Source organism: Macrobrachium nipponense, chromosome 28 (assembly GCF_015104395.2).
Source record: "Macrobrachium nipponense isolate FS-2020 chromosome 28, ASM1510439v2, whole genome shotgun sequence".
Lineage (NCBI taxonomy): Eukaryota > Metazoa > Arthropoda > Malacostraca > Decapoda > Palaemonidae > Macrobrachium > Macrobrachium nipponense.
In genome coordinates this window covers 41,068,081-41,080,580 of record NC_087217.1, presented here as the reverse complement: position 1 = coordinate 41,080,580, position 12,500 = coordinate 41,068,081, and the positions used below count along the sequence as shown (strand labels likewise).

Genomic DNA, 12,500 nt, shown 5'->3' with positions numbered 1-12,500 from the left:
GGATTCTTCCTATTCATGGTCTTTAGCCAAGAATTTTCCAGGAAATGGAATCTTAAAGAACTAGCACTGGAACTGGTTACTTTCTCCTTACCTTCCATTGTGTATTTTGACTTATATTTTAGTAAATTATCTCTGGGGTCAGAATCTTATGGTGACGTTTTTATCAACATACTGTGCCATTTCTACAAATCTCATAAATCTTCTTTCCCACCATTATCCCTACATTAAGGGTCTGTTGCCTGATGCGCCTTCTCCACTGCCTTCTATCAAAGGTATCATCCTCCACCAAACCTCTTCTCTCCATATCTTCCTTCACTTTATCTCGCCATCTAATTCTCTGTCTCACTCTCGGTCTTCTTCCTCGAACAGGTTCTTCCCAAGCTCTCTTTACTCCCTCCTCGTCATCCATCCTCAACACATGCCCATACCATCTCAATCGTGACTCTCTTATCACCTCTGTAATCTTTACCGCTTCTTATTTCATCATTTTCCAAGCTCTCAAACAGTGATATTCCCATAATCCACCTCAGCATTCTCATCTCTGTTCTCTCAATCGTTACATCCTCTTTTCTTCTTAGAGTCCATGTTTCCGCTCCATTCATTAACACTGGTCCTATCACTGTGTTATATATCTTGACTTTTAGCTTGATTGGCATGTTCTTGTCACATACTACTCTAGCTACCTCTATCCATTTCCCCAATGCTGCTTTCATCCTACTTTCAACTTCAGCCTCACATCCTCCCTCTTGGCTTAAAGTAGATCCTAAGTATTTAAACTTTTATGCCTGTTTTAAAATCGAGCCTCTTCTTTCTTGTATTACTATTCCGTTTCTATCTTCCCTACTGCACAGCAAAACCTCTGTTTTATTCACATTCACTTTTAAGCCACCCGTTTCCAAAGACTCCTGCCACTCTCCAACCCTTCTCTGTAGGTCCTCCTCATTTTCAGCAGTAATCACCAGATCGTTGGTGTACAACAACTCCCACAGCTCTTCATTCCTGATCTCTTGACTTAACACATCCATGACCAGCACATGCCTTATGCTGATCCCTGGTGTAATCCAACAACAACTTCAAAGTTTTCTGTTTCTCCAACTGCTGTTATTACTTTGGTGATCATTCTTTTGTATATCATTTTGACCAGCCTAACCAACTTTTCTGAAATTTTCCTTTTCCTCAAACACCAAAACATCACTTCTCTTGGAATTATATTGTATGCTTTCTCTAGATCTATAGATGCACAATACAGCTCTTGGTTTCCCTTCAGCTTCTTTTCCTGTAGCTGTCTTACTATGAAGATGGCATCCACCATCCCTCTTCCTCTCATGAATCCATTCTTCTGTTTCCCAATCTTTGCAATCTCTCTTAATCTCTCATCCATTATTCTTTCTAAAATTTTCAATCCATGCTCTGTTAGTTTAATTCCCCTGTAGTTACCACAATCCATGACATCTCCCTTCTGCCTGTATTTCCATTAGACTCTCCTCCCAGCATTCATTTCTTACCCTCTGTACCTATTAATTTCAATTTGAAACTCCAAAGGACTTGGTGCTTTACCATTCTTCATTTTCCTTAGTGTTCTCTTCACTTCTGTATCCTGTATCTCCATCACCGGTCCCTCCACCCTCTGTGCTTCCCCCATCTCCTCTCTCTCATTTTCAGTATTTAACAGTTGTTCAAAATACTCTCACCATCTCCTCTTAATGTCTTCATCCCTATACAATATATTTCCATCAATCCCTATCCTTGATGACACCCAATTTACCCACATCCTATCTCTGCCTTTCCCTCAAGTTCGAAATTTTATAGATATCCTTTTCTCTTTCTTTTGTTCTTAGTCTTTCATTCAATTGCTCTGCCGCCCTTCCAATAGCCATAACTACCCTTCTTGCCTCTCTTTCCTCTTCTCTGTACCTTTCCTCTGCACCCTGTGCATGCCTTACTTTCCAGTCCTTAAGTGGTTTTGATTTTCTTTTAATTGGTTCTTGCACCTCTCCATTCCACCACCATTTTTCTCCTCTCGACACTCCATATCCATTGGTTCTTCCCATCATTTCCTCTGCTTTCCCCACACATATTTCTCTCATGTCTGCCCAGATATTTTCCACTCTGTTACCCTGTCCAAATTTTACGTTTCCCTTTCCAGTATCTCTCTCTCACAGTCCTCCTTAACAGGCCCCCCTTTTCTCCTTTAAGGTCCCAAATCTTAATTCTCTCCCTTCTTGGGTTTCCTAACTCTTATTTTAAAATCCATCACCATACAACCTATCTGTTTAACACACGCTTCTCCCAAGATCACTTTGCAATTTGTCACATTGCTTTTGTCCACTCCTCTAACCATTATGTAATCTATTTGGCTCTGCACTCATCCACTTTCATAAGTTATCAAGTACTTATCTAAATTTTGAAACCATATGTTCATACAGGCCAATTCAAACCTCTGAGCCATCTCCAATAGATAATCCCTATCTTCATTTCTAATTCCAAACCCATGGCCTCCATGTACCTCTTCATACCTATCTCATCTCTTTCCCACCCTGCCATTCATATCAGCTCCTACAAATCTCAATAATGAATCATAACTCCACTTATTCAATATTTTTCTCATCATGAAACATACTATTGGGCTCTGTTATTCCTAAGAGGGAACACAATATTTGAATATGTCAATTCATTTTTTTTTTCTATATAAAGCTCGATGTTTCTATCTCTGAGAACCCCAACAATTTCAGGTCTTACTTTGTTACTCGAGCATGGTTATATCCAAGTTTTGATCGTCACTCAGTCACTCACCCCAGGATGTCAGTGACTGAGTGACTCAAACTATTTTGGCATGTTTTTGGTTATTCAAACATTCTAAGAGCCACATTTTAAGTATTTTGATCACCAGACTAGAGGGTTTTTCATTCCTACGCCATCTATTTTTATGCTTACTTATTTATGAATTCACAGATACTTCAATGATCTATGCCTAAATATGTTGGTGTACTTTCATTTACTCAGGCCTGGATTATTCTAAATACTCTATTTAACTAGTATAGTGCTAGATCAGTATTTCTGGCCTATAAGTTTCCAAGAGTCAAATCTAAATATTTTGGCGAATACTTGGTAATTCGAGCACAGACGTTTCTCTGACTTCAGCTTGAACTATTGAGTGCTCTCTCTGTAACTATGCTCATCTGTAACACCTTACTTGAACTTTGCTGGTGCTTGGTTAAGTTCTTCCAGCTCAGATGTTTCTAAGAGACCTATTTCTACCATTTTGGTCTTCTTTTGGTTGCTTGAGGATGATTTCTTTAGGAACCTATTTAAAGTATTTTGCACACACTTGCTTCCACAGATATTCTGAAAGTCCTATTGCAAGGTTCAACTTACTATGCAAGAACCAGCATAATGTTAATTGAATCTTGATGTCTGTAAGAGCCCTACTTTAATTACACATTGCACGTTTTGTACTCAAACTGATTGCTTCTGAGAGCTTTGCTTTGAATAACTTTACATGTTTTACTGTTCTTAGTTACTCAACTTAAATGTTTCAAAGATTCCCCCTTTACTTCTCATAGCTCAAGCCCAGGTTTTCTAAAAAGTACAGTTTCATTATTTTAGGTATCTTCTTGCTTTTCCAACCAGGATGTTTCTGGTAGCCCTCCTTGACATGTTTAGGTGTATTGTGTGGTCCCTTTTACTTGGATGATTTAGGAGACCTGCGTTTAACTATGAATTCATACAGAATTTAGATTTGGAAGAATTAGTACAAAAAGCTTTTTCCCCTTCTAATCATTAAACGTTTCCTACTAGAATCTTCACTTAAATTTTACAAAGTTCTATCAACAATTAAAAATTATCCGTTTTCTATTTAAAGTGAAGGTTTTTTCCTTTAGTAAGCAATTATCAATATCTTCATAATCCAACTGCCAAACCTTAAAACACAATTGGAAAAGGGTGAAGTATGGTACTAGAGAATAGTCAAGATACTAAAGTATATAAATAGTCTCATAAGAGAAATTTATTGACAATTTCGACCATACCTGAGCATGGTGGTTGTCTGGTTCCAAGTACCAAGACCGCTAGACCGCAGGATGAGATTCTCAAACCAGATTGTGTACTTTCATATAATCAGGCAAAAAAAGGTACTGATATGGCAGACCAACTGGCTGGTTGTTTATATACCACAGAGAAAAACTAGAAATGGTATAAGAAATTAGCTGTGGAAGTGCTTGCTAATATTACCGTTGTCAGTGCCTGGAAACTGTATAGGAAATATTAACCCCGGAAACCAATGTCAAGGAAGTTTATAGAATCCTTGATTCTCTCGCTGGCTGGTCACCCACCAGGAGAAAATCTAAAACCCGGAAGAAGTCCTGGTGTTGACTGGAAGAAGAAGAATGCTGCATTCCCGATTGAATTAGACAGACTAAAGAGAGAAACACAAAAAAGATGCAGGGGCTGCTATGAGAAAATTAGGTACGCTGAATGAAGGCTCTGTGGTAGCGAGAAACGAGGCTACAAGTCTCCACATAATGTGACCATGCTTCACTGAAGAACTTAGAGTTGCAAAGGTTTTCGAATTTCTTTCAAGTGGATGAACTTAATAATGCTCATAGAAATATTTTATTCGCAAAAAGATGAAATTTTAACAGTTCATAGTTGCCTTACAAGAATAAAGAATTTTTTTTACAAAATCTTTAACAAAATATATATATATTGCTGTCCATTTAGTCATGACTTCAAGTTTCACAGAAAGTTCACGCAACTCATTCAGGAACATTCTCATGTCATTGCCGTTAATTTAATTCCTAAGAACCCTTCACAATCGGTTCACTCTTTAAAACTGAAGAGCAATTATCACCTCTGATGTTGTTCATATAGTCCGCCTATTTGACTGCCTGAGTCAGTAAGGTTTGACAAGTGTTTCTAGACCGAAATTTACCATAAATTTCAAAAATCAACTTCTTACTTGCACAAGCCTGGCATTTTTTATGATATTACTCATTTTCCGAGTTGATACCTGGCAATATTGCTATATCCGTCTGCTATGTATTTGATTGATTATGAAGATGGTGAACAATATAGGAAATAGTAAGATGTAATAAAATTTAATTTTAATGAAAAAAAGGCTTTATTCAAAACATGAATAACATTATCAAATATCAATGCTTATTACAATCAAAATTAGCGCTTTCTCTGTCATACCCAATATAGCAACATGAAGGAAATTTTAATCACCAGAAAAAATGCTTTGTCATTTTTGTATATCAAATACATTCACTAATTATATACAAGATAAATTAAACATATGAATACTGTATAGTATTACTGTGATAAGAAAAATGAAAAAGTTGAAGCAAATCTATTCCAGACCCTTGACTGTACTGTGGTATCTTATACAATAGTTAATTACATGTAAGCAGTTTTAAATGAAACACTTATAAGTTTACAAATTATATATGTCTAATTTCTAAAGACTAGTACATCCATAGAGAGAGTATGTCCTTGGAACTGTTTTTAGAACTGCAACTTTTGACAAAGTTCAACAGAAGCTAAATCAAGGACATATTTTTTAATTAGGTACTACGTTTCCAATTGATAACTATTCTACTTCATCTGACTCATCACATTTCTCGGCTTCACTATTAATGTCTCTTTCCTCATCAGGAACTTTTCCAGTTTGATCACTGAGACAATCAGTGACCATGGGACCATTTTCCTTAGTCCACCCGTTACAACGTGGATCAAGGTGATTAATGTCTCTTTCATCTGATGATTTCCACATGTTGCCAATGAAGTTTGCACGAAGGATATGCTGCTTGAGGGTTACTTGGCATGGCAAAAGCATAGATGGCTCCATTCCTTTAATATTTTTCAAAGGAGTGTTAGAGCCTTTGAACTGATACTTCACAGTGCATATGCTGAACTGAGCTGTATTAACTTCTTTAGTTTTGTTTTGCCCATATAAAACACACACAAACTCTTCCAGAACAAGGTATGTGTCTTCAGTCATTGTTGAAGAGCCAAGTTCTCCAACTACTCTTTGGAACCATGGATAATTCTCTGCAATATTTAATGAATATACTTTCCCCCTGCCCTTAAATAAAGGAGAGTAGTCGCAGCCAGTGACAGCATGCAAATCTGGTAATGCTTTACAAAGTTATCTTTGTAAGGTGTATGCCGGCAATGTTATGTCAACATACCTTCGACTGTTGTTTGAATTTCCGACATCCATATAAATTGTAAGCGAATTATTCAAACTGGCATCATACAAAAGAATCGTCAGCACATCAGTGTCATTTTCTCTCACAATGATGATGTGGTTGCAGTTTAGACATCACATGCTGCAGCATCTTTGTATCAGCCTCAGTGTGGGAACTCGCAAGTGACTTATACTCTTTCCTTGCCATGTGTCCATCCTCAACAGAATATAGGAAGCACTTGTAATCAATAGCATAAAATAGTTTCTTATTAGCCAGTATACCACTGGCTAAAGGAAGAGGATGACCAGTCTACAGAGAAATTCCTTGGCCTAGTCTGCTCACTACAGGTGATTTTAGAACCAGTTACTGAACTACAATCACTGAAGACTTTGGTACGCCTGTCCTGTTCTAGCCCTTTAATATGTCACTGACAAAACGAACCTCTGTTGCAGATGTGCTGCTGATATTTGTTAATATACATGTTGCTACATCTTTGAATTAAACAGGTAGGTTAGTCAAAATCTGTTAACAAACATGGCAACGACTACTAAGACATCCACAGATTCAGGTGCTGTACTTTCTACTTATCCTTCCAATTTGCACAGAAGTGTAGACTTTGCAGTATAACTCTTGAACCATCTACATTTCCAAGGCACAAAGGAACAAGAGTCAAGGGATACTTGGAGACAGTTAGTAAGTCAATATGAGTTGTCACGGCAAGAAAAAGTAGTCGTCCGAACAGGTCTTGCGTTCCTTTCACTTCTACTATTTTTTTTCCTTTCGTTGTTCGCCACCTTTCCTTTTACAGCATCATGAGAGGAGATTTTAACTATTTTCTTGGGGATTGGTGCATCAAACCTGGAGCTGGAAGTCAAATAATCTGTCTTGAGCTTGGTTTACATCTTCTTGCCAATCCTCTGATTATGCATAGCATTACAGACATATATGATAAAGAGTTTAGGCACATAAGAAAACAACACGAACATCATACAACAAGCTAAAATGGAATCTAATTTAGAATTTTAGTATGGTATTAGTTCTGTTAATGATATCACAATGAAATGAGCATTTCTATTGATAAGATTGTAAAAATAAGTTATACAGAGAAAACAGTCAGGCTGCGGCAAGTAAAAGGTTGAATTTTGAAATCTACAAAAAATATCAGTCCAGAAACAATTGTCAAACCTTGCTGACTCAGGCAATCAAATAAATGGACTTGGCTCCTACTCTCAGAAATTTGCAAAACACATTTTGATAATAAATACCACCAAGACCTCAAGACCTTACTCTGGATCGCTTTTTATTAAACAACTTGTTCCGTCGTCCAACACACAAATGTCCTCCTCTCTGTATTTGTCTTGACTTGTATTGTTTTTACTTACGTTTACATTTAATTTAATGCTGTCATTTTAGTGTACTGTATATTATGTTACCTTTCATTCTAATGCTGTATTGTATATATTTTTTATTTATATTTTTATTCCTTTGATTTTAATGTTGTATATCCTTTTTAAATTTTGTAAGAATAATGATCTACTTTTTTAGTTCTTAATTTTAGTTTTAGTTTTCACAATTTTACAAGGAATTTTGTTTCATTTTAACACCCCTGATGATGTAATTATGTGGACAATTACGAAACATTGAAATAAAGACAGCTTGTACATCTGTGTGTGTCTTCTTCCCTTTACCAATGACTAGTTGACCAACACAGCGCTACCCAGGAAAACTCTGAATGACAACAAATAATCTCTCCTCTCTCTCTCTCTCTCTCTCTCTCTCTCTCTCTCTCTCTCTCTCTCTCTCTCTCTCTTTCTAGTTGCTTCAATTATATTGGTCATTTACAACATTTTATACTTCTTACCTTCTCACCCACCCCCATTCGTATCAGAGCCACTATCCAACTCAGCAACCTTGAAAACTTTGGCTTAGACACTAATAACTGACTTTTTTATTTCATTTTCCATCCCTTCCCATCCCCACTTCCTATCAGGGCAGAACTTTGACTTAAAGGGCATCAGGAGTGTTACTGTTCATCCTAGTAACCTCAAAAACTATGGATTAAACATTAATATGTCATTTTTTGGTCATTTCTACATGTCATCTTTCCTACTCCCACTCCCTTTGGTGCCAGTGATGTCTTACCCCTTACCATTCTTTTCTAGATAGTAAGTCATATGTACTTTACCAAAATAAGGTATAATGAACCGGTAGAAATTTAGTCACTAAGTCTATGGGCAGAAACAGCCCTGCTTCATGGAAGCTTTCCCACCCCCAACCCCTTTGGTGCTAGTGATGCCTTACCCCCACAGAATTCTTTTCTTGATAGTAAGCCATATGTATACAAAGTCTGGTTTAAATTGCTCAGTGTGTTTCCGTTATGCCGGAACATACATTCACACACACATACATACATACATCTTTATGTATATAGTTTACAGTAAAAGACATCCATATATATATATATATATATATATATATATATATATATATATATATATATATATATATATATAGATTATATATATATAGTATATATATATAGATATATATACATGTGTGTGTATACATATATGTATGTATATATATATATATATATATATATATATATATATATAGTATTATATATATATAATATATATGTATATAATATAAATATATATAATATATAATATATATATAATATAAATTAATATGTATATATACATCAAGCTACAAATGTCCTTTAATATCTAATTCGCTCTACTCGGAATCTATATTTTATATTTCATTTGTAGCTCGATGTATGTATATGAATCACGGTAATGTGATATGACTACATAATAATATATATATATATATATATATATATATATATATATATGTATCGTATGTATGTATGTATGTTATAATATACATATACATTCATTTTATATAATATACTATATATATATATTATTATATCTCATAAATAAGTATATAATCTATATATACTATATAGATATATGTATATAGATATATATATATATATATATATATATATATATATATATATATATATACATTACAAAGCCACAATGAAATCTCTTTCGTGTTATTTTAACACATATTTCACACCAACTGCCAAGTTCCTCTTACATACAGCCACCATTAAATCTCTTTCGTGGTTTATTTTTACCCATTTTCACACCAACTGCCAAGTTCCTCTTACATACATTAAGAAAAAGTATATAAATAACAGCACTAGCCAATCTCAGCTCCTGATAACACTAACCCCTAAGATACTCTGCAAAAGCTCATTTTTTATATGAAATTAAAAATTTTCACTTCTCTTCCATGATTGGATTCATTTAATTCAAAGATTTCCTCTTTTCTTTCTTTCTTTGGCCACCAGGAGGGGAGACGCCAGCTGCAATTCACTCCGGTACCACATACAGAGGGATTCCTTCAGTTTACCTTGCGTGGATAACGTGTGCTTTATTACATTTGGCTCATATTTGCAGCCTCTTCAGACTTCCTCAGGTAAGAAACAGTGAGGAGAGCGACGGATACTGGCAGAGATAGGATTATTAAGCAGGACTATTTATACAGGAATGTTTATATTGCGATAAGCATGAGTGGATTGCATATATATGTATATATTCTTGTCGAAGTGAATGGTATTATGTGCAGAGACTATTTTTTTTATCTAGAATTTGAAACAACCTACATTTCTGTTTTTTTTCAGGTAAGCTTCTCAGGAATAAGGAAAAACTATTCATGTTTCTCTCCATTTACTTATTAAAGCCGACGATCCTATCAACAGCATCCTCAGGACTGAAATGCAAATTATAGTTATTACAGCATGCAAACTCCAGAGCTAATTCTTAAATGTAAAATATAACGTCACTGGAGTGATGAATTTCTCTTGGGCAATGGGTCTCATGCTCTCACTCATAGTCTATTAGGCAGCATTGGCATTTCTGGAGCAACAGATGGCATGAGCGAGGGTGTGATATACATTTCTGGCTAATAGTTTTGACTAGTTCCACAGCTGGTATTTTCAGATTTTCACAGATGTCCTTGAGGAAGGAAAGATGAAGTCTGTGTTCCTTTGTTTGTTTAATACTGGCCATTGTTGATTTATGCTTAGAGCTTCTGTTATTTGCAATCTGTGGAACTGGGCTTCTCAATGCACGATCTTTGTGTTATCTAATAATTCTTCTAATGTTGGTATCCACTCCTGGGCATCTACATAATGATGGAATATTGCCCCTTGGTTTTGGTGAGCCTGCAATCGTTGTCGTAGAGTAGCAGGACTGCTGATCTTGTTCAGTATTTTGGCCAACTATTTCATACATTGCAGAATTAATTTGGGCACAATGAGTTGCCAGTCTTATGGGTCTTGACAGTGCTGTAACAATACCCTGGCCCGTAGTCTCCGATGACCGTAGGTGCAGCTCCAAAGACTATCCAGACATCATCGTCAGAAAAGTTTTTAAGCTCACCGCCTACATTATCGTGAAACAAGAAAAATGTGACACTAAAATGGATAGCGTCCTTTGTGATCTTGTAAAATTCCTGCCCTTGACCAGAGATCCTCCCAAAAGCCCGAAGAAACTTGAATACAATAATTAAGTAAAAAATTCTGATAATAGTTTTGTGGAACTGCCTATGATCATTGGAGACTACAGGCCAGGGTATTGTTACAGCACCATCAAGAACCACAAGGCCAACAACCTATTATGCCCTATAGTTGCCCAAGTTAATTTTTCAATGTATGAAATAGTTGCCCAACATACTGAATAATATCATCAGTCCTTACCTTCCTAAGTGGTACTCAGAGGTTTCCCTGGTAGTTTATCACCATTTTCAATACTACATCTCCGAGCTCAACCATATCATCACTAGACATAGAAAGTCTATTCATGAACGTACCGGTTAATGAAACCATCGGTATTACTTTAAGGGGAGTCTATTACCCAGATGTCATGCCACTTGACATACCAGAAGATGTCCAAAGTGCACCAAGGAAGCCCCTTCCTCTCACATAGGGGTGACCTCTTTCGACAGGTAAATGGTTTCACTATTGGATTCCCCATTGTCTTCCTATTTGCCAATATTTACATGGCAGAAGAAGACAAGGAAAGAACCTTCAATTCCCATCCAAAACTGAAGAAATATGCCTGTAATATCGACAATATATTTATTGCCATCAACTCTAACAAAGAAGCCATCAGCCTACACTACACTACACTTCGAAGAGAAACTCGAGCCTAAACTACACTAGTGACTATGGTGTCGATGGCCGCCCTCCCTTCTTGGATGTAAATATGGAAAGGAAAGGGGACAGGTACAATACTACTGTGTACTGTGTACCAAAAGACAACTAAGTGGGTCGGTGCGTTAATGCCGGTGGGAGGGGCCCTGACACTTACAAACGTTCTGTGGTAGAATCATACACGAGACATGCAATGACCCACTGTTCCTCAAGGCAGCTAATCATGTGGGGCATGAACATGTTAGGCTTTTAACTAATAATAGTTACAACAACAACTTAATGGAAAGTTGCAAACAAGAACAGTTGGAGATGGATACCAGCACCCCAGTGACAACATCTACTCACCAGGAAACATTAAGTTATACCAGAGGACAGCATATCATAACCAGTTTGAGGATGAGGTCAAGACCATGAAAAGGATAATTGCCAACAGTGCCGCACCTATAGATCATAATGAGTTTCCTGATACGATTCTGCTGCCACCTGAATCATGTCAGCAGCCTCGTAATGCAAAATACCACCACTCCCCTTGGAGAGATGTGGGAGTTGACTAACATGGTATAAAAATTTAAATATACCAAGGGAACCTGTCGAGCCCTCAGCAAATGCTATATAGGTTGCACCACTACTACTCTACAATGACAACCACAAGCTCCCAAAACCAAGGGGCAATTTTCCAATATTATGTTGACCCCCACAACTGGAAACCAACAACAGAAGAATTATCAGAAGACATGGAGATCGTGCATAGTGAAGCCCAGTTCCAGATTACAAATAGCAGAAACAATAAGTATAAGTAAAAACCGGCCTGCATTAAACAGCAAAGGAACACGGACTTCACACTTCCTTCCTCAAAGAAACCACAAGGCATCCGAGAAAATCTGAAAGGAGAAGCAAGCAACAGAATGCTACTGAATATCACAGAAAATAGCAACAAAGGAGCAGATTAAAACTGTCAGCCAGAGATGGAAATCACTCCCTCACTCGCACACTCTGTTGCTCACTGGAACATAAAGCATGTCCCATAGAACACCAGAAATGCCCTTCTCACGGAGGCACGAGCAACGGAACAT

At 36.7% G+C, this 12,500-nt stretch overlaps 1 protein-coding gene across 2 annotated transcripts in view; it reads left to right on the top strand.

Moving 5' to 3' along the window:
• LOC135201686 (lachesin-like) overlaps positions 1-12,500 on the top strand; it is a 494,533-nt gene that overhangs the window by 477,910 nt on the left and 4,123 nt on the right. For both annotated transcript variants that reach the window (XM_064230822.1, XM_064230821.1), the window contains exon 8: positions 9,562-9,689. In XM_064230822.1, coding sequence (XP_064086892.1) covers positions 9,562-9,689 — 128 coding nt within the window. The remainder of the gene's footprint in view (positions 1-9,561; positions 9,690-12,500) is intronic.